This window comes from Melozone crissalis, unplaced genomic scaffold, assembly GCF_028551555.1.
Source record: "Melozone crissalis strain CALT ecotype California unplaced genomic scaffold, PUWL_Pcris_2 ptg000014l_1, whole genome shotgun sequence".
Lineage (NCBI taxonomy): Eukaryota > Metazoa > Chordata > Aves > Passeriformes > Passerellidae > Melozone > Melozone crissalis.
This window is the reverse complement of record NW_026535792.1, coordinates 15,934,897-15,955,501: the sequence shown is the minus strand read 5'-3', so window position 1 is coordinate 15,955,501 and position 20,605 is coordinate 15,934,897. Positions and strand designations below refer to the sequence as shown.

Here is a 20,605-nt window from a genome sequence, read left to right as displayed (position 1 = left end):
TATTATTTATTGAGTTAAATCAGATTTATATTTTCTTAGATAAGGAATACCCTTGGTATTTTTAAAAGAAATTATGTTGCTATTTGGGGCTGTGTCTTTTCTAAGCCCATGTGAAGTACCACCTTTTGACTGCTTTTGGTAGGTGAGCCCCTAACAAAATTTATGTGTTAATTTTCTGTTATTGAATGAGTTGGTGAAAAGTACTTTCCTTAGTTTTCTTCTGTAATATTAGTGAGCTGAAGAGTCCAGCTCTGACTGGAAGAACTGTCAGGGCCCTGAAATACCCTTGGTTTTGGGTGGATGATAGAATGGATGACTTTCAGCCCAAGGAGAGGTAATAGTTTTCAGCTGTGAATGAAACAGCTGACACAGATTTATTTACCTATAAATTGCAATCTCTTTTGACTGTAAGGCTCTTTGGAGATAAAAGTGGAAGCCCCAAAGTGCAGCGTTGTTGATGTAGCTGGTGTGCCTTCTGTACCCATCCTGTGTGGGAGTGGGCAGTGGGTGGGGAAGGGAGGCTTTGGGAGGGCTCGGGGAGGAACACAAACTGCAGGTGGGCATGGACAGGGCACCAGCCCTCTGGGGTTCCTCAAAGGTTCATCCTGCTCTAAAGGGAGCCTTTCAAAGGCCTCACACCTCAGTTTCAGCTTTGAGCATTCTGTCTGAGGGGCTTTGAAGAGCCCTGCTTTGCTCTTCAGGCAGCTGCATTATCCCTCTGTAGGTTCTCTTCCCTAATATTTGCACTGGGAATCTCCAGGGTGGTGGAGAACATGGATTGCCCTGGCCTTTAGCTGAGCATGGTGGATGTTTTTGATGCAGACTTTGTTTATTGTTTTCCCCTAATCTGTCTGTGCTCCTTTGGGATTCTCCTTTTGCAGTCACATTGCATCCCCAGGTGGGGAAGGGAACCAACCATCAGCTGCCTTTAGTGCTGGAAACTACTGTAATGTAAAAACTGCTGCATGTAATTGATTTGATTAAGGTTTGTGAGAACTTAGTGAGACTGTGGTATGGAGACCAAAAATGTCTGTCTCTTGTTTCTTCCCAGGAACTTTACATTGCTGTGGGAATATCTGGAGCAATCCAACACTTGGCTGGAATGAAAGACAGCAAGGTATGTGAAGGTGGATGTACTAGAAGAGATTTTTGAGGAGGGAAGTGAGCTGACTCCCTTGCTTTTACATCAGTGCTTTAGATGGTTTTGGTATTCCTGCTGCTTTAAAACACTCTTTGACAAAAAAAGCTACTGTGACTAAACATCTCATGCAGTAGCAAAACCTTAGCACCACAACCCACAGTGATCAGTGGAAGCAGCTAATTGACTTTGTTTAAAAAAACCCCACCCAAAGCACATATGCCTGAATTCTATACAATAGTTCCATTTGCCTTAATTCCAGACTATGACATATTAATTCATGCATAACAATGCACAATTTGAATTATGAACTTACTATTCCATAAAGTAAAAGATGTCTCTGACATTCCTGCATTTAGCCATTCAAATGGAAACCTGCAATAAAATGGCAGTAAAACTTTAAAAGGTTTAACTCATTAGCTGCCAGAGCAAATAATCCAAAATTGGAATTGCCAGTTTGGCCCACGGTGCAGTGTTTGAAAAGAGGAGCAGAGTTACCTCATTGGTACTGTCAAATGGCAGACATCAAAAACTGGAGGTCCTGCCTCCCTCAGTAATTTTTAAAAAAGGCTATGTGTTTTTTTTTTCTATTTTCAGAGAATGAACTTAACCAAGGCACAGTTTTGAATAGTTTATAAAGCTGAGGAAGAGTGTTTCAAAACTTTTCAGGTAGATTTTTTGTATTTAACCAGTAACAGACCAGTGAGTTTGTGACTGGTAATTGTCCTCAAAACCAGCCTGTGTGGATGTAAAGGATCTCTGCTTTCTTACCTTTTTTTTCCTCATGTATTATATAAATATTTTGGTGGGGGGAAACGATAAGCTTTCTAAAAGCAGGGACATGAGTGGTGTTAGCATTAGTTGATGCAGTGGAGAAAAACCAACCAAAACTCAAGATGTTAAGGGTGTGTGATGTGCAGAGGTGAAGGTGTCTCTTGAGAAGTGGGAATTGTGGCAGGGTATTCCCAAGGGCTCTGGTGAACAGCACTGCTACAGATTCTGCCACATTCCTGCTTGCAATGCAGCAGAGGGGGAGTCCAGGCACAGCACTGGACACACAGCACTGCAGCCACGGCCACCTGGGCTCCTGTGACACTGCTGGGCCACAGGTGGCTTTGTCTGGAGCTTTGTTTGCAGCAGTTCAGGCTCCAGCTGTGCCCCTGGCTGAGTGAGGACATGGGCAGGTGGGGTGAGCAGCAGCCCCTGCCTGGGAACTGCCTGTTGGAAGCTGCATAGACTTGATGTGACCCTCTCTGTGTTCATCTGCTACCTTAGCCCAGTTCAGACTGCCAGCAGCACTGGGAACCTCTGACTTGAGAATCCAGAATTTCCTTTGTTACAACAACACTGAGCAGTGATATTCACCTGTACTGTAACAGCAAAACCTCTGCTTTTATGGCTTTTCCAAAGGTGTGTTTGATATTTTGAGGTATTCTGCTATAACAAATAATGACAGATGAAATTTGTTGATATGAGATGCTTATTTAACCCTTCAACTTCTCCCATATATGGGTTTTTTTAGTGTAAGCTAATGTGTCTGTTGTAAAATTCAGATTTAGTTACTGGTATTTGGAATGTGTTCCGTGTTCCTTTCTGCTAGACATTTAGGTGGGGTAGTTATGGAGAAGATCCAGTTTAGAATTCTGCAGCCATGGGAGCTCTCTGGAGCGTCCCCTGTCCTCCCTCAGCACTCTGAATTATCTGGCATTGTGAACTTGCACACTTCAGGATATGTTTTCCAGAGCAGTCAGATGCTTTCTACCAAGTGAGATGTATAATTTATTTGTTCTTTTACAGCAAGGTAGAAAATGCAGCTTTTGAGGAGACCTGAAGAATTGTTGTTGCTTCCTTTCCTTATTTCTAATTCCTTCATGAGAGTTTCCCTATCTTTTCTTACTCAGAGATTTAACTCACAAAGTTCTGTTGTGAGCAGGGTGGTGCTTTTGCTGCTCACCTGAGTTAGCAATGAGGTAGGGACCCAAATCTTACTGAAGTTACTTCAGCTAGAGGAGGCAGAGGAAGGACTAAGCTGCCAAACCAAAGCTTCAGACAGTTTTGCAAGCAATTTGTTAATGATTTTTGTGCTAAGGACAGAGCTGGCAGCCCTTGTGGTGCTGGCCTTGGCTGGGCTTCAGCGTCAGCCCCTGTGGATGGAACTGCAAGGAATGGCAGGGCCTCAGAAGGGTCAGAGAAAGGCTTTACTCAGGGATCACAGCCTGGATTTGCTCCCTGCACTGCAGCTTGTCTGGGGAGGCTTGCATTTGCAAAGAGGGGTAACTGCAGTAAAATGTAAAGGAGGAGAGCTCTGGGGAGAACATTTCAAAGGCAGCATTGCTGCAGCACTTGCACGTCCTTGGCCAGAGGGCAGGACAGTGCTCTGGGCACTGCCCACTTGCATTTGTGGTGGGGTCCTCTGCAGGGACTCTCAGGGGACAAATGGCCAAGAAATGACATTGCTGGGGGCCTAAAACCACAGGGTTTGTAAACGTTTCTCTTTGAGTTACTGCCACTAGGCCTCTGCTTCCTGAGCCATTAATTTTGTTGGATTTTCCGTGGAGGGAGTAGAACAGAGCAGGGAGTTGTGGTTCCCTGGGTGTGGCAGTCAGGGCCTCAGCTGCCTGTCGGGTCACAACTGTCCCAGCCATTGTCCCTCTGGCACTGCCCCAGTCTGTGCTCCAGGCCCCTCCTTCTGGGAGCTGCTGCCTTTGCTTCAGGGTTCCTCTCCCTTCCTCTGCAGAGTGCTCCCAGCCTGTTGCAGGTTTTGATGGGGACACCCAGCCATGCTGATCTTGCTGGGAGCTGTCACAGGCAGTTCAGGATGATTCAGTGTAGGGCAGGGTTTAAACCAAGATGTTTTCTGGATCATTGTGTGGGGATTTGTTGTGCTGTTCTCTACTGTGTGACAAACTAAATGCTGTCCCATTGTAAGTACAGAGGCCTTTGGGCAGGGCTGTATTGTGCTTGTTGTAACTGCTGCCTCCAGGTTAGTTCTGCAGTGCTGCAGCTTAGAATGTGCAGATTATCCTTTGTAGTAATTTTTTTCTAGGCTTTTCTACAGGGAAGGATAGAAGAGACGTGTATGATGAGCAGGGAAGGGAGGGTGTATGTTTTTTATTCAGGGGGATTGTAGTGTATGTGGAGGGAAGGAGGTGCTTGTTTTTGAGATGGAAAAATATTAAATGCCCAGATAAATCTTCTGCTTCTGGGGGCTTGGAGAGAATATAGCCCATTTCCTGGCTAAGACCTGGCCCTGTAATCCAGCCCCAGGGGATGATCAATATCTAGATTCATATGGTGCTTTAACTTTGCTTGCAGACCATTGTTGCTATTAACAAGGATCCAGAAGCTCCAATTTTCCAAGTGGCAGACTATGGATTGGTAGCAGACTTATTTCAGGTGAGGCTAAACTGCATGTAAGGGTAACTTTGGGAGAGTTGTCAGGGGCTTACATAATATAATCCAATGAGTGTTAACACCTCTGTGTGAGGGTGTTTGTTGTTTAAAGATTTGCTTTCTGATGTCATGATTTATATGCTTAAAATCAAAACCCTGAAAGTAGGTTGTGTTGGGGGGGTGTCACAGCCAGCCTGCCTCAGTTCCCTCAGTTCTGGTTTCCTGAGGTTGAACCACTTTGGAAATAACCACACAGAGGTGCTTGCATGTATTTTTAAGCTTCATAAAGTTTGGAAGTAGAGAGTTGGCAGGAGGTGTGATGATTTCTGCCTGGGCTTGCTGCCTCACAGGCTGATGCCCAGGAGGAGCTTGCAGTTCCCTCTGGAGCTCTGAGCCAGCCCTGTCCCAGTGCCTGTGTGTGGCCACACGTGTGAGTGGCGGGAGTGGCTCTGTGGAGGCATGGGCAGAAACTCTGCCAGCACTTAATGCCATTCCTGAAATGATGCCCGCTGGCTCCGTGGTGAGCACGGGCCTCTTTGTGAGCCTGAGACAAAGTCACATTCTGAAGAAACACCATGTAGACAATTTCCTTAATAAATTTTGTACGAATGCATTATTTCCACCTAATGGAAATGTAGCTCTCTTAAATAATTAAGAGGCTTTATTCAGCAGGAGAGAAGTGGGGAGTGCTGTGAGCCTGGAGTGCTGTGCTGGGTGGGAGGGTGGGCAGTGTAAGTGCCGGGCAGGGAACTGCACAGGGTCAGTCTGTGGGGGTCAGAGGGGAACGTGCACTACCCTGGCACTGGTGTTTGCAGGCGGTGCCGGAGATGACGAAGCTCCTGAAGAAGAAGTGAGTGCTGGTGACGGGACCTGGCACTGTGGAGTAAGGGCAAATAAAGGATTTTACTGGAAAGAGGTGGGGTCGGTCACTGCGGTGCTGGGATGGTTGTTTTTTGTGTTGGGGTTTTTTTGGTGGTCAGTTGCATGGCACATGGAGTGGTGGGGTGGAAGAAAGCAATTCAGGGAAAGCAAGGTAAGAGAAGGCAAGAGCAATACAAGGCAGGAGGCTGCATGGGTTTGTCAGTGTTTATTCCCATCTCCACACCCCTCCCAGTCACGCTCAGCCCCTGGGCAGGGTCAGGCTGGGCCCAAGCTGTCCAGCAGCTCTGTCCTGCCCCTGGCACCATGGGACTCGTGCTGGCCCTGGACCGGTGGAAGTTCCACGGTGTTCCTGGCACAGTCTGTTTGTCCCTCCAGGCCCTGTGGGTCCATACTGCCCTAAGAGTGCTGGAGGGTCCATTGTTCCCAGATGGCCACTGTAGGTCCCAGCTGGCCCAGAGCTGGTGGCAGGGCAGGTAGGTCACGTGCCACAGGCACAGGGGAGCAGAGGCGATGCTGGCCTCGCCCTAGGCTGGTGGCCATTGCAGCAGATGGCACAGGTGTCTTCAGCACCGCCACCTCAGCTGTGGCAGCCTCATGGCCGGCGTGGTGAGCGTGTCCCCGCAGGAGTCCCCATGCCCCAGGTGGGCCCTATGCCTCGGGAACCCTGCCCAGCCGTGGCTCTGGGGGCCCCAGCGCCCCGTACTTCTCCTCGATCGTTGGGGCACCCTGGGGGCAGTCGAGGAGCGGCTTGAGCTGGAAGACATCGAGGCTCTCCTGGTTCCTGCGGTTGTAGACGCTGAGCCGGTGGCCCAGGTCGGGGCTGGCCCCCACCGAGCCGGCCGGGCTGGGCAGCTTCAGGTTGACGGGATCCAGCCCCTTCTGCGCCAGGCACGCCTCCTCCGACAGGGACGAGAGCAGCTCCTGCACCGCGCGCTGCCGGGCGGGCGCCAGCGGGGCCCGGGGCTCCTCGCAGGCCGCGCTGCAGTCCGGGGACGAGCCCAGGGTCGGGCTGCTCTCGCTGCAGCCCCGCGTGCCCGAGCTGGCCGTGGAGCGGGAGGCGCTGCCCGACGTGAGGCTGGCCGAGGTGCCCGTGCTGCCCAGGCGCAGCGGCACCTCCACCGTGAACAGCTCCGACGAGATGTTGGGCCGGTGCACGTCTATGGCGGCCGTGGTCACCACGCAGATGGCGGCATCGGGGACTCCGCTGTCTGCAGGGACAGAGGACAGAGGTGGCTGAGAGGGTACAGAGAGTGAGAGCAATGCCATGTGAGAGCAATGCCATGTGCAACGCTCTGTACCTACAGGGATGGGCACAGAGCCATCCGAGACACCCACATAGCACACAGACTCCCCTGAGCCATACACGTGTATATATTATATACAGATACTCAGCAAGGCAGCCCTTTTCTCTGTTTATAGAGATACACTGTATGCCTAGATCTGTGTGTGTATATAGACCAACCCCTAGAGCTTTAGTCATATAGCTAGTGTGTACATGTGCATAAGAAACTGCATCTACATCCATTTTGCCTCCTGTGTACATGGACAGGCAATAGGTACCTCCCTTAAATACCTGGAATTAGCAGCTACTGCTGCACAGCGTGCAACCCCCCCCCCCCCCCCCCAAATTGTACTCATTTTTCTGTATGTGGGTGTGTGCCCACATGGATATAGATACACACACATTTATACCTACACATCAACAGCCCTCCTCTCTTGAGCCAGTCTTTAAATGATGCACACATGCCTTTTATGTATCTCCTGTATCTATGCTGGGGCTGTACAGGCAGGGATACACAGCCATCCCTAATGCCACATACCTGCATGTACAGGTACATACATACATGAACATACACATTTATTACATATAATACACAGGTGCAGAGATGGAGACTCTCACCCCCTCCCCACCCTATTTTATATACACATGGCCTTTATATACAGAGATAAGGAATTATATCTCTATGAGCCCCATATGGAATTCATTGTGCACAGACCTTCTGTTATACACACACAAGATACAGTGCCCCCTTGAAAGGCAGACAGCTGTCTGCCACTAAATAAAATGTATACAACCCCTCTACCTTTCTACAGAAATGTGTACATACTTCTCTGTATGTATATTTATTGGCTAGATCTATATGTAGGAGATGATACCTGTAGAGGACCCTATCTCTGTATTTACATAGCTATTTATCACAGAATCACCAGGCTGGGAGAGACCTTCAAGATCATCGAGTCCACCCAGCTCAAACATCTCAACTAAACCCTGGCACCCAGTGCCACATCCAGGGATGGTGACTCCACCACCTCGCTGGGCAGACTATGCCAGAACTTCATGGACATATTTTATTGATATATTTTTTTATTTATATCTTTAGACTATATAGAGATCCATATATGATACAGTGCATATACATATAATATATAGACTAATAATACATGCCTTCCTTTTAAATACATAGAATTATCTATAAATAGAAAACACCTGTGCTTTCACTCACAAGTATACTTACCTTTAAATATAAATACATAGATTTCTCACTGTGTGTGTATGGCTGGGGAACACAGTTAAAGAGACATACAGAATACATTTTACCTATACATGAACACCCCTTCCCCCTTTTAGTCTTTTGATATGTACATCTATGTGAATATATATATACACACATGTACCTTTTAACAGCTTTCCAAGTATGTTATGGGGCTCTGGCAATACCTATCAATATATAATAATACATGCCTCTCTCTACACATGTGCAGATACACCCATATATAACACATAGGTGTATCTACACAGTCTCACCCACTTAATTTTATACATACCTAATCTTTATATATAAAGCATACAGATATGGGGAGGAGCTACATCTGTGCACATACATACACATATATACATACATATATATGTGTGTGTGTGTGTGTATATATGTATATAAGTGTATATATATATATATATATATATATATATATATATATACACTTGTATATAAATAAAAGACCCATATGTAATATATTAGACCTATACACACATATGTACATTTTCTACATACATAGCCATGTGTGTCTGTGTGTATGTCTAGGCATAGATATATAAAACCATATGTATGTACTACCTATAGGACAGTTGTTGTTCTCCTCCTTTGAAAATGTAATTGTTACACTTTAAATGGAACGTATACAATTACACACATGTATACTTACCTTTGTGTATGACTATTTATGTCTTATGGTGTGTATATATAAATCTGGAATGTATATACAGGAATATATATCAAATGTGTATCAAATAATGTAAGATATACATATATGTATAACACTTGTATAACTCTATAGCTCCACATGACACCTCCAGTCTTTATACATGTTTTAAATTATATAGAAACACCCTTTAATAGACAGCAAAATTTATTATGGGATGTATACATAGGCATATATATATCTATATGTAATACAATCTGCACCTACATAGATATGCCTGCCCCAGTTCAAATCCATATAACCTATACCTGCATAGACTTCTCCATACAGATGTGGGGAGTGTGTGTGTGTGTGTGTATAATATACAATATAAAATACATAATATATAATAAACTGCATATAGATGCACACACACTGTAGTGCATGGTCCCCCACCATAACAAGGCATCATTCCTACCTCTATGCAGCCATTTTATAGCTGCACTGTGTAGCCCTCTTTAACTCCATCCAGTTGTTGTGGGCAGCTGCACAGCCTGACTTGTGTAGCAATGCACAGACTTGTCACCGTGTGCACATACAAGGACAATGTATAGATCAGGATATGCACTGCAGCCACACCTGCACACCCAGACACACATGTGATAGGTGTTACCAGCCAGTGAGATGTGTGTACAGACACACACCTTGTTAGAGAGTGACACAGGAATTCAGGGGTACACAGGGAAATGCACAAACATTAACAGTGCTGTACACCTGTACATACATGCACATACATGTTCTGTAGGACACACTGCTGCACACATGCAGCCTGTCTCCCCCTCTCCCTTTTTTATACACATAATCCTTAGATGTCTCCTTACAGATATGGGCAATATGTGCATACATGAGCTCCGTAAAGAATATTTTACACACACATATGTATACACACACACACACACATTCTAATACATAACCTACCCCTTAAATATATATAATTATTTATTACTAAATAACAAAGATCCCACCTCTCTATGTGTGTATATTTATTTATAAGATGCATGTATTTATATACAAATATGTATTAAAAATACATTGTAACTTTACTTGGGAACTTAGATATATCTTTATTGCTATTTGTATAATGGGGGTTAATATCAAGGGACCTGTGTATATATACACACACATCTGTAAATAAATAAGATATGCCTGTATATACCTGATATACATATATTTTTTATATATATATATATATACATACACACAGGTGCACACACAGGAGGACATACAGGCAATGCGTACATGGATGAAGAGTCCCCTGTAAAATATAGCATACAGTCATATGGACTTTTGGTACATGGAACACACTCCCTCTGCTTTCCTTAAATAGAACACAAATCCCCACATATGTCAGCATATGTACATACACACACACATATACACACCTATAAATTTGTGTGTACATACACAGGGACTGCAGCTGTAAGGATATACATATATAGTACATTATACATAACACCAATGATACATATTGTACATGTAAAATTATAGTACCTCCCCCTTTTAGTGTTTCTCAATGTTTATTAGGGGGATATATCTCTATAAACAGTACCATATACCTGTGTATATAGCTCTCTGTATACACACACACACACTAAAATACATAGGTATATACAGGTGTCCCCTCAAATTTACATATTTATTTCTCCACAGAGATAGGGAAATATATGTGTGTATCTGCCCCATACATAGGATACAATGTATATATCTGTAATGCTTACACACACACAGACTCTCACATGGTGATCTTTGTAGATACCTGTTGAATGCATATATACAGGGATACAAACATGAAGTACATCACTGCTATATGTGAACACACACACACACACATCATGTATATATGTATATGCACACACACAGTCCCTCACACCTTTCCCTTTTTACATACCCTACACCTATGCATAGATTCATATATCTTTATATATAGTCCTGTAGAGCTTGGGGATGTGTGTAGAGGGATAGACACGAATAAAACCAATACTTTATACCTCCATATGCATGTGTGTACATTTTTTAAATAGCTCTCTATATAATTCATGTGTCTGTGGATTCATAGGCTTCCTCTCTCACACATACATATGTATAGACTTTATATACCCATATACATAGCTTTATATGTAGACATCCATATTTTTAGAGGGAATGTCTCTATGCATATGTTTCTTTATGTTTCCCCTTCAGAATACATCTATGTATGTACACATATTCTATATATAATACATCTCTATATATACACTTATGTCCTCTCTAATGTATAAGCCATATACATATTTAAACAAGCTCTCACATGCCTACCCCACATATATCTCTCCCCTTATCTATATATGCATCTTTACTTATATTTATACATATACAAAATACTAAAGTAGTACCTGCCTGTCTGCATATATATGCATAAATAGCTTCTATACATTTATACAGATATAAGCCTATATATAAAATTCCATGTGCTTATATGATTATAGGAAAACAAGTATATATTTTTTATATGTAAGATATACACATAACATGCATAAAATAGATTAAAAAGAGATGTATATGCAGACAGTCTTATACACACTTCTAAGATATATATAACTATGTTTTAAAATATTTAGACATTTTCCCCTTTGTGTCTATGTGAGGAATTTATATATATGGGAATATAATTAATAATATAATATATATACATGATACACACACAGACATAGATCCATATTTATGTCATACATATGATACATATTAAAAATATGTGTATATACCCATTCACACCCCCTTGATTTATAAGACCATAAGAAATATAAAATATGAATATACAGTTTCTCTCACACATCTATAAATGTCTATGCCCACATATATGGGATAGACATACATGTATGCCACACTGCAAGTGTCTTTATATGGACTGTGTACAGACTGCATGTATGTATATATGGACTACACAGTCACATCCAAGCACACAGCTCTCCATGAATGCGTGTGGCTACAGATACACCATACATTACAGCTCTACATGCACACACATATAATATAATGCATATAAAACATAAATCTACAGACACAAACATGTACAAATGCCTTCACAGATCTTTAAATACATGGGACCATACTGCAGCCATATCCATATGCACATATCCTGATCTATGAACATACACAGAAGCCGTTCTCAGCAAGCACATCTGTCTGCCCGATGACACAGTGTAGATATTCAATACTATATCCATGTGCTCATAGAGTCACCGAATGGTTTGGGTTGGGAGAGACCTTCCAGCCCACCCAGTGCCACCCCTGCCATGGCAGGGACACCTTCACCATCCCAGGGTGCTCAGCCCGGCCCTGGGCACTGCCACGGGGCTGTGCCAGGGCCTCATCCCCGCAGCGCTGCCATCCTGGCCCACGGCAGCTCCGGGGCCTCCTCGGATTCGCTGCAGCAGCTCCACGTCCTGCTGGTGCTGGTGCTGATCCTGCCGGGGCTGGCTCTGCAGGTGGGGCTGAGCTGATCCTGATGGGGCCATAGCTGGGCCAGCTCTGCAGGTGGGGTCCTTTCCAGGTGGCCCAGGTCTTTTCCTCGGAGCTGCTCTCGATCCCCGGCCAGGGCTTGTACTGGGGAGTGCCCGGGGAAGGGCCAGGCTTCCCCTTGGCCCTGCTGAGTGCTGGGAGGATTCAGGAGCCCCCCTCTCCAGCATGCCTGGATCCCACTGAATGCCAGCTGGGCTTACAACCAGACACTCACACTCCCTTCTGGTTAGCATTTATGTAGCCTCAGTTCCATATGAATCTATTTCCATTTATATACAGGATTAAAGCTATACAATACATTATACAGAGATGTATTGAGATGTATTTTCATTCCTGTAATATATACACATGTATTTCTATAATATATACACATATATTCTGACCATCTCTCCTCTCACACTCCCTTCTACATTTAATATATGCATTCTAATAAAATATCTCAGTATGTACAGAGACACAGTCTTTCCCACATCTTTATATTTAGATAAAGATCTACGTTTATGTAGACACAAAATCAAAACCACCTTTTTATGTGTATAAATCTGCTTACATAATACCCATATGGGGATGTGTGTATGTTTGGAGAGACATCTATGATACATTATATACATACATGTACAAACGTGTATGTTTACTTACATCTTTATCCATGTATCTGTATCTGGGTTTGTGTGTGTATACAGATATGTATATCTATATATATGGATATACAGAATACAGTAGAGATTTATATACATACACATATATTATATATATATACTAGGCATATCCTTATATAGAGAAATATATCTATATATACACATCTATTTCACTATGTATGCATACTACATATAAAGTATGTAATACATTCTACTTATGTATATATACACACATAAAAGCATATATATGTATATATACACACACACACCTTGTGTATATTCTATCTACATGCATATGCAGGCACACACACTTAGTTTTCTTTGCTCTAACCCTGTATATATATGGGGATATGTATGTGGAGATATACAGTTGTAACACATTATATTTGAGCACACACACGTTTTTAATGTATATACAAAATGTTATATTGATAAGGGGGGGGTGTGCACACTCCCACCTGGCAGAACCTCAGACCCCCCTGCCCCGCTGTGCCAGCAGCCAGAGCATGGCCAGCCCCGGCTGGGCAGCGCAGGGCCGTGCAGAGCCCCCAGCACGGGCAGAGCCCCCTGTGCTGCCCAGCAGGGCTGTGCAGAGCCCCCAGCACGGCAGGAACCCCCCTGCCAGCAGGACTCCTGCCAGGAACATCCATTTGAAGGCTGCCCTTGGGTCAGGCCCAGCTGCTGAGGTTTCCCACCATTCAGTTTAACCTTTCTGAAAGGTTCCCAGCGTGGTGCTTGGCTAAGCTGTCTCCCCACTTCTTTTCTCTTCATTTATTTTGTCCCTACCGTTCATCCTCAGATCCATTTGAAGTGCTCTGTGAGCTGGACAGCCCAGCTACAGGGAATTAACCCCTGCCAGATCTCTGAACTATCCTGAGTTACATACACAAGTTTACAAGAGCAAACCTGGGGCCTTGCAGAGCATGACTGTTGGCACACACTTCCATGGACCAAAGCAGAAGGCCCTGTGGTGGGTTTCATTTCCAGGACAGATCTACAGCACTGCCCAGTCTCACCTGGTTCACAGCACACAAGGCAATGCAAACAAACCACTCACGTTTGTGTTTGTGAGCAACACTCACCACTGCTGGGCTCGTTGTAGTATCGACTGATGTAATTGTTCATGTCATCCTCTGAAAGAACAGAAAAGCAGCCCTCAGAAGAGCATTTATTTCATTACAAGGCTGAATCCCACCCCACGGAAAGCTTTCCTCTCCCTGCATGCCCAGAGCCACCTGCTCTGGATTTTTAGGCCACAAGGCCTGTGTGCATCACACCCCATCCCCGCTGTGGCTGCAGCCAGCACAGGGACTAGATTATCCTTTGTCACAGTCCTCTGCAGCACCAGCCTGGGAATGAGGCACTCTGGGCTCCAAAGGAAAGGTGCTCTGTGATCTTTCCAGAGGCTGACACAGGGCAGGCCATTCCCCTCGCTCTGTGCAGACAAACACAACCCTGGCCTTTCCCTGGTCAGCAGGGGCCTCCCATCCCAGCCAGGGCACACAGATGAACCTGGATTTATCCTGACAGGCTGAACCAAGGGCACCAGCACAGACAGAGCCATTGCTGCTGCACACTGACATCCCCAAGTCACCTTCTTCCCCACAGGAGAAAGGGAGGCACCATGTATGATTTTAATGTGTAATTCCCTACCTTCTAAGATAATGTCACTTCTTTTCCATTTTGAATGAATGAAGAGTTATTTTGGTGCATAAAACACATGCATATAAGTATACAGCATAATATTAACATTACACGATCTGTTGGCTTAAAACCTACTATAAATAGTTTTACTAATCAAGGGTGTAATACTAAACCTGTAGTACATGCATGAGAGTTACACCTGAGTTAAAACTGAAGATGTGACCACAGAATGGAAAGCAGCTCTATATATATATATATATATATATATAAAAAGTACAGATTTTAGATGCTACAGATGACAGTGGGATTTACTGTTATCTTATGGAAAAGCAGAACATTTTACCATTGTGGAAAAAACCATAAAGTTCTCTTGTTCTGAGCAAAGGCAAACAGTGCTGCTAAGAAACAGTACCAGCAGGCCCAGAGAACTCAGGCTTCCAGGCAACCTGACCTGCCCAATTTGTGGTGTATCTGTGCTCTAAAAGCACTCTCTCCTTTTAAGTGCTCTTTTTGATACCATGTTTCAGAAAGCCGTGCTCATCCCTTTGAGCCAGATTTCCTTCGTCCCCCTGGGTCTCTGTGGCTACAGTCCTGCCTCATCACAGCACATTGCGGTTTGCAGGTGAAAGAAACAGATGTTTTCTGGGGAACACTCTCCTCACACAACAAGACCCAAACCACCAAGCACTCTGTACCTGAAATAGCTGCACTCATAAGAAGGCAATCTAACCTGACACTGAAAGGAAATGTCGTTGTTTTCCTGGTTTCATTGGATCTTAAAAGCTTTTTCGGCCCTTGTTGATCTTTAAATGCCTGCAGTCAGAGGTGTGCTTTGTGCTAATGTCTGAGTTTAAAAAAGAGGCCTCAGAGTAGCTCAGGGCAATGCCACTGAATTAGGAGTACATTGCAAGGCTTTTCAGCTATCTGCTACTAAAATACACTTCATTTCAGTCATGCATAATTGATACTCTCAGCGCCACCAAATCTGCCAGCTACAGACATGGGTTCTGGTTCAGAGAATGCCTCTGGAGCTGCACTTCTGGCAGGGCACTTTCAGCATCTTGGAGTCCAATTCTAAGCAAAGGAAAACAGCACAGCACTTTGCCTGGATGAGGGTCACCCCCCTAGCACCTGACAAAAGCCACCAACAGTGGACTGGGTGCTCCCAGTACAGCCTCTCCAAAAGCCAAGACACTTTGCATCAAAGGGAGGAAACGCTTGGAGAAGTCATTTCACCTGCTTTTTGTGTCTCAAAAACAATGCTCAAAACAAACTGCACACTCAGCTGACAGAATGTACCAGGGCACTGCTCCCAAACACAGCAGCTGTGTCCATGCCAAGCTGGCAGAGAACCAGGCTGCTCTGTATGGAGCAGTGGGCACTGCCAAACACCTGGAGAGGGGCTCCAGAAATGCCCTGGCCCTGCTCCCTCTGGCCTGGCCTGGCTCTGTGTGTGACCACTGGCACACAAGACTAGGGGAGCTCCCAGCTGCCTACACTGCTGATCTATTTAGCTATAAATTAAAAATATATGTATAAATATATCCATGTGTGCATGTGTATGTAAATATAAAATACATATATTCAACCTTAAGTAGTTTCTTACAATAACCACCAAAAAAGAGTAATGGAATAACAGCAGCAGAATAAATATTTCAACAACAGATTAAGTTTCTGAATCATTACATTAAAGCAAACTGACAATTAACAAACTCATCTGAGTCATATGGGAGTCTCAGCTGCTTTGGGCATTGAAGTTTATGAACAATTCCAGTTACTTTCCATTATATTCTACATTGCTGAAAAAAGGAGTTCAAAATAATGCAACAAATACCCAACTGAAATCACCCATCTGTGCTTATAAAATGTACCCCCAAAGCCACAGTTGTGCCCAGCACCACAGAACACTGCTGAAGGGATTGTGATGGTTCCCAGATGAAGTCCCTGCTGGGAGTGGGGCTCCCATGGGATCGGGATCAGCTGGTGGCACACAGGGAGTTTGTAGGAGCAAGCAGGGAAGACCAGCTTTTACACAGGGGCCTGAGCACTTATTATTTTATTTTCTTTTATCATTTTGTTTCTACCACCTCAGAATTTTCAGGATCCAGATTTAATTTTTCTTCTTTCCTAGAAATAAATCCATGTCCTCCAATACACCACTACACCTCCAATAGAAATGTTACCTACACTTCCTTTTCCAGTAGACAGACCTTGCATCTTTAGCTATACGGATACCCAAATGGTATTTACAGCAAACTAAAAAACTGGCAGTAAGCAGAAAGGAAAAGCATTCCCATCCTAATTCCCATGAAAATGGCAATCTTAGGAAAATGTCAATGGGTGGTGACTGGGATCCACTTGCTACATGTACCAGCAGGAACCACAGAAACTCTTCTGTTGGAAAAGCCCTTTGAGCCGACCAGTAACACTGCCACTAAGCCATGTCCCTCTGTGCCACATCCACCCTTAACAAATGGCCCCAAGGAAATGTGGATGACAGGAAATTTAGTGATGAACTTCCAAAAGGTGTGAGCTGAGAAGGAGGAGTGTGGCAGCTCTTCCCCATGTGAAAACCTGTGGTGAACAAGGATTTCTCTACAATCCTCCCTGCAGAGGGGGAGCATGGAGGCAGTGAGAGCCTGGGGAGGGATTGAGCTGGGAGTTCTGCAGAGCAGGGAAGGAAGGAGCAGAGCAGGGAAGGGAAGGAAGGAGCAGAGCAGGGCAAGGAAGGAGCAGAGCAGGGAAGGGAAGGAAGGAGCAGAGCAGGGAAGGAAGGAGCAGAGCAGGGAAGGGAAGGAAGGAGCAGAGCAGGGCAAGGAAGGAGCAGAGCAGGGAAGGGAAGGAAGGAGCAGAGCAGGGAAGGAAGGAGCAGAACAGGCTGTTCTTTGCAGCCACAGCAGAGTTTGCTCAAGCAGTGTGGGCTGACAGCTCCAAGGGGGAGGCAGCAGAGACCATAAAGGGGCAGTGGGGCTGACTCCAACACCAGAATCCCACCCCCAGGAGGGAATGTCTGACTGGAAGGCTGCTCAGACTCTACCCCATCTCACACAAACCCAGCCTGCACTGTTACCAGCCCCCTGCAAGGCTGCTCTCTGCAGTGCAGTCCCAGCTCTGCCTGCTGCCCAAACCCCAGTTATTGAAAAAACGTGTGGCTCTCAGTCAGGATCTGTCTGACAAGCACTGGATTTTGTCTGATAAAGGTTTCCAAGTTATCTGCTTGTTCTTTTCCTGCAGGACTCCAAACACACACTGCAATGGCTCAGGGAGTAATAAACTACTTAGAGTACAGTGCCATATAATCTCATCTGACCCAAGAGACAACATTGCAATCTCTCTCTCTCGGCCCCATAAAAACCTCATAAATTTGGTGAAATATATAAATGACATTCCACCCAAGGCAGAGCTCTTTCAGTTCTATAATGCCTCAACAGTGATCTTTAATTATTTCATCAATGCCTTCATGAGTGATCTGCAACTCCCCTGCATACAAGAAAAGGCCTTAAAAAGGGGGTTTTTATTTTGAAATATTTCATGATTAGAGTATTTTATTTAATATTTTTATTGCCATTGGTTGTACTGCTTCTGTGTCCCCAAGCTGAATTTTCTGAAGTGGAAGGTTCTTTTTTCTGTTGTGCAGCCTCCCACTGAGGAAGTGAGTCCTCAGAGTAATGTCTCACCCCAACTTCCTCCCAGAAAACTCTTTACTAGGAGGTTTCTAAAGAAACAGATCTTTCATCTGTTTCAACAGGAACCAAGAGCAGCCAGCTGGCACTTTGCAGGAGACTTCCCCTGCCTTTGGTTTGAAGACAGATTGCTACATTACTGCAAGCTGCAGTAGTCACACCACTGCTCAATTCACACACACATCCAGTCCCTGCAGAGGCTGGATGGATGCCTGGGCACATGGATATTCCATCTTGAGAGCAACTGTAAACTCAGCTTGCAGAGAAAACAGAGCAACAGCTTCAGCCTGGTTCTATATAAGAAATCATTCTGTGGTCAAAGTCATTGTGCAGAAGGAAACCTGGGGTATGCAACAGGCTCCATGATCAGCAGATGCTGCTGGGTCACAAACCCAGAATCCTGACAACAAATGGGGGCTTTGGGCCTCAGCTGAGCAGATGATGCAGCAAGAGCACTGTGAGCTGGCTGGAGCAGGGCTGGGATGCAGCACAGCTCTGTGTCAGGGGGCACAGCACGGCCTGGGGGACTCTCAGTGCCCTTCCCAACCTTGTTCCCTGAGTATGGACCAGCAGAGCCACATGTGAGCTGGTCAGCACAGTCAGCCTCAAGCAAACTCAGAGCAACCTGGGTTTGTCTCTGTGAAACAGCAACATTGGCTGAGTCTAAAATACAAAGCTAAGGCAGAATATGGCTGCCACCAAAACAATCATCAAGATAAGAAAAAAATAAGCAAAAGGATTCAAGAACAAACTGTGATTAACTGGCAACAAATAACTGTAATCTGAGAATTAGAAGACTTGTAACACTTGAGAAGGCAGGCGTGTGGCAGGGCAGCAGAGGGCAGAGCAATCACTGCTGCAGGGGAGCACCATCTGCTCGTGAAAGGGATCCCTCTGAGAGGCTGCATGCTTGGACAGTGGAAAGCATTCCAGCTCTCTGCTCCTCTACCTGTCAGCAATGTCTTCACACCTCTTCACAGTAATGATGAGAGACAACTTCACCCTCACAGCCGTGACTGTGGGCTCACCCCTTCTGGGAGTGAGCAGTTCCTACCCCACCCATTTGTGACTGTGAAATACAAGAGCCTGACTCCACTAACTGCACACACATTTCTCTAAGTGTTGCTTAAGGTTTCATTCCTTTGATTCCTGCCTGGCTGGTCAGTGCACAGAGAACCACAAAGCCTGGGAGAGGCACCTAGAGAGAAGTCAAGCTGAAGTGGTGTGCACTTAGATACTCCACTTCCAGGAGTGGACTTCAAAGTAGATACATTTCAGCATTTGAAAATAACCATAAACTATTCTTTATCTATTGTTTTGCACTAACGGGGTTCTTTTAGAGCACTAACAGATGATCACCAAAGGAACTGGCTTAGAGTTTAAAAGCATCCAACCAGCACAGACTGCCTTGCAAGGAACAACTGACAAAATCCTTCCCAGTGCCCTGCTTTGCCTTCTCACACAGCTTATGAATAATGTTAAGGGAAGCCCTCTGAAGCTCCACAAGTTTTCATGCTCTCCTCCCAATCTCCCACTTTCTTCACTTACAAAACAGTGGGTACCTATGGGGAGGGCAAGCTTTACTTTTCTTTAAAGCATGATCATAAATTGCAGCATTCCCCCAAAGCAAAAGACTTACTGCTAACCCCATAAAAATGGAAATTTGACTCAGAACAGTTAAAAAAAGGTTTCTGGCGATGTGAAGTTCCGGTTCTTGCTCAGAGGAACAGAAGGGTGGTATATTAATCTTACAATATGGCAGCACTGTAGGATTTCAAAAACTGAAATGATATATGCAGGAAAATGAGGAATTTCCACTAGGGACTCTAATTCATATGTTATGGGAGAGATTAAAGAATAATAAATTTTGGAAGGAAGTATTAATGGCTAGAGGGGGCACTGTGAACCTGGCATTCCCGGAAGCCTGGAACTTGGTATACCAAACACTAAAAATGATTTGTGCAACACAAGAAAACATCTGCTGTTATTCTCACCATGACCAGTTACATACTGTATGGGCTAAGAACTCCTTTACAATTTAGAACTTCCTTTATAATTTAGAGATTAATAGATAGGATGGTATTTGCCATTATGTGAAATGGCAACCATCTCTGGGAAGAAGAAAGGAGCACTCAGGGTATTTCCCTGCTCTCAGAGCAAGGCTGACCACAATGCTCCTGAACATCATTAGTGATGCTGCTGTGCACTCACAGGCAGCAGCTTTCAGCCCAAGCTCTTCACAAACAGAGCTGAAGTGCTCTGAGAGTGCAGCAAATGTCAGAGCTCTGCCCTGGGTTTGCAGCTCCTCCAGCCCTGCCCTTCTCTGGGTTCTGTTTGTTTGCTGCTGTTGATACTGGTCCCCTTTGACCTGCAGGCTGAAAGCTCTTTCAGCCTTCACATTTGGCTGGTTTGGAGATAAAATTCTTGGCAAGAGAATGGAAACCTCAATTCAAAGTAAATTAAAGGTGAAAAATATTCCTGCTTCTTTA

The 20,605-nt window shown here is 44.7% G+C and overlaps 2 protein-coding genes across 3 annotated transcripts in view; one reads left to right on the top strand and one right to left on the bottom strand.

Moving 5' to 3' along the window:
* The window catches only part of ETFA (electron transfer flavoprotein subunit alpha), a 30,120-nt gene extending 24,676 nt beyond the window's left edge, over nt 1-5,444 (top strand). The window contains exons 11-13 of the mRNA XM_054273019.1: nt 1,052-1,117; nt 4,454-4,534; nt 5,347-5,444. Of these exons, the coding sequence (XP_054128994.1) occupies nt 1,052-1,117; nt 4,454-4,534; nt 5,347-5,385 (186 nt within the window). The 3' untranslated portion in view covers nt 5,386-5,444. The remainder of the gene's footprint in view (nt 1-1,051; nt 1,118-4,453; nt 4,535-5,346) is intronic.
* Nucleotides 5,445-5,542: 98 nt separating this feature from the next.
* The window catches only part of TMEM266 (transmembrane protein 266), an 82,155-nt gene continuing 67,092 nt past the window's right edge, over nt 5,543-20,605 (bottom strand). For both annotated transcript variants that reach the window (XM_054272909.1, XM_054272910.1), the window contains 2 exons: nt 13,872-13,922; nt 5,543-6,621 (listed from right to left, as the gene is read on the bottom strand). In XM_054272909.1, the coding sequence (XP_054128884.1) occupies nt 6,062-6,621; nt 13,872-13,922 (611 nt within the window). In that variant the 3' untranslated portion in view covers nt 5,543-6,061. The remainder of the gene's footprint in view (nt 6,622-13,871; nt 13,923-20,605) is intronic.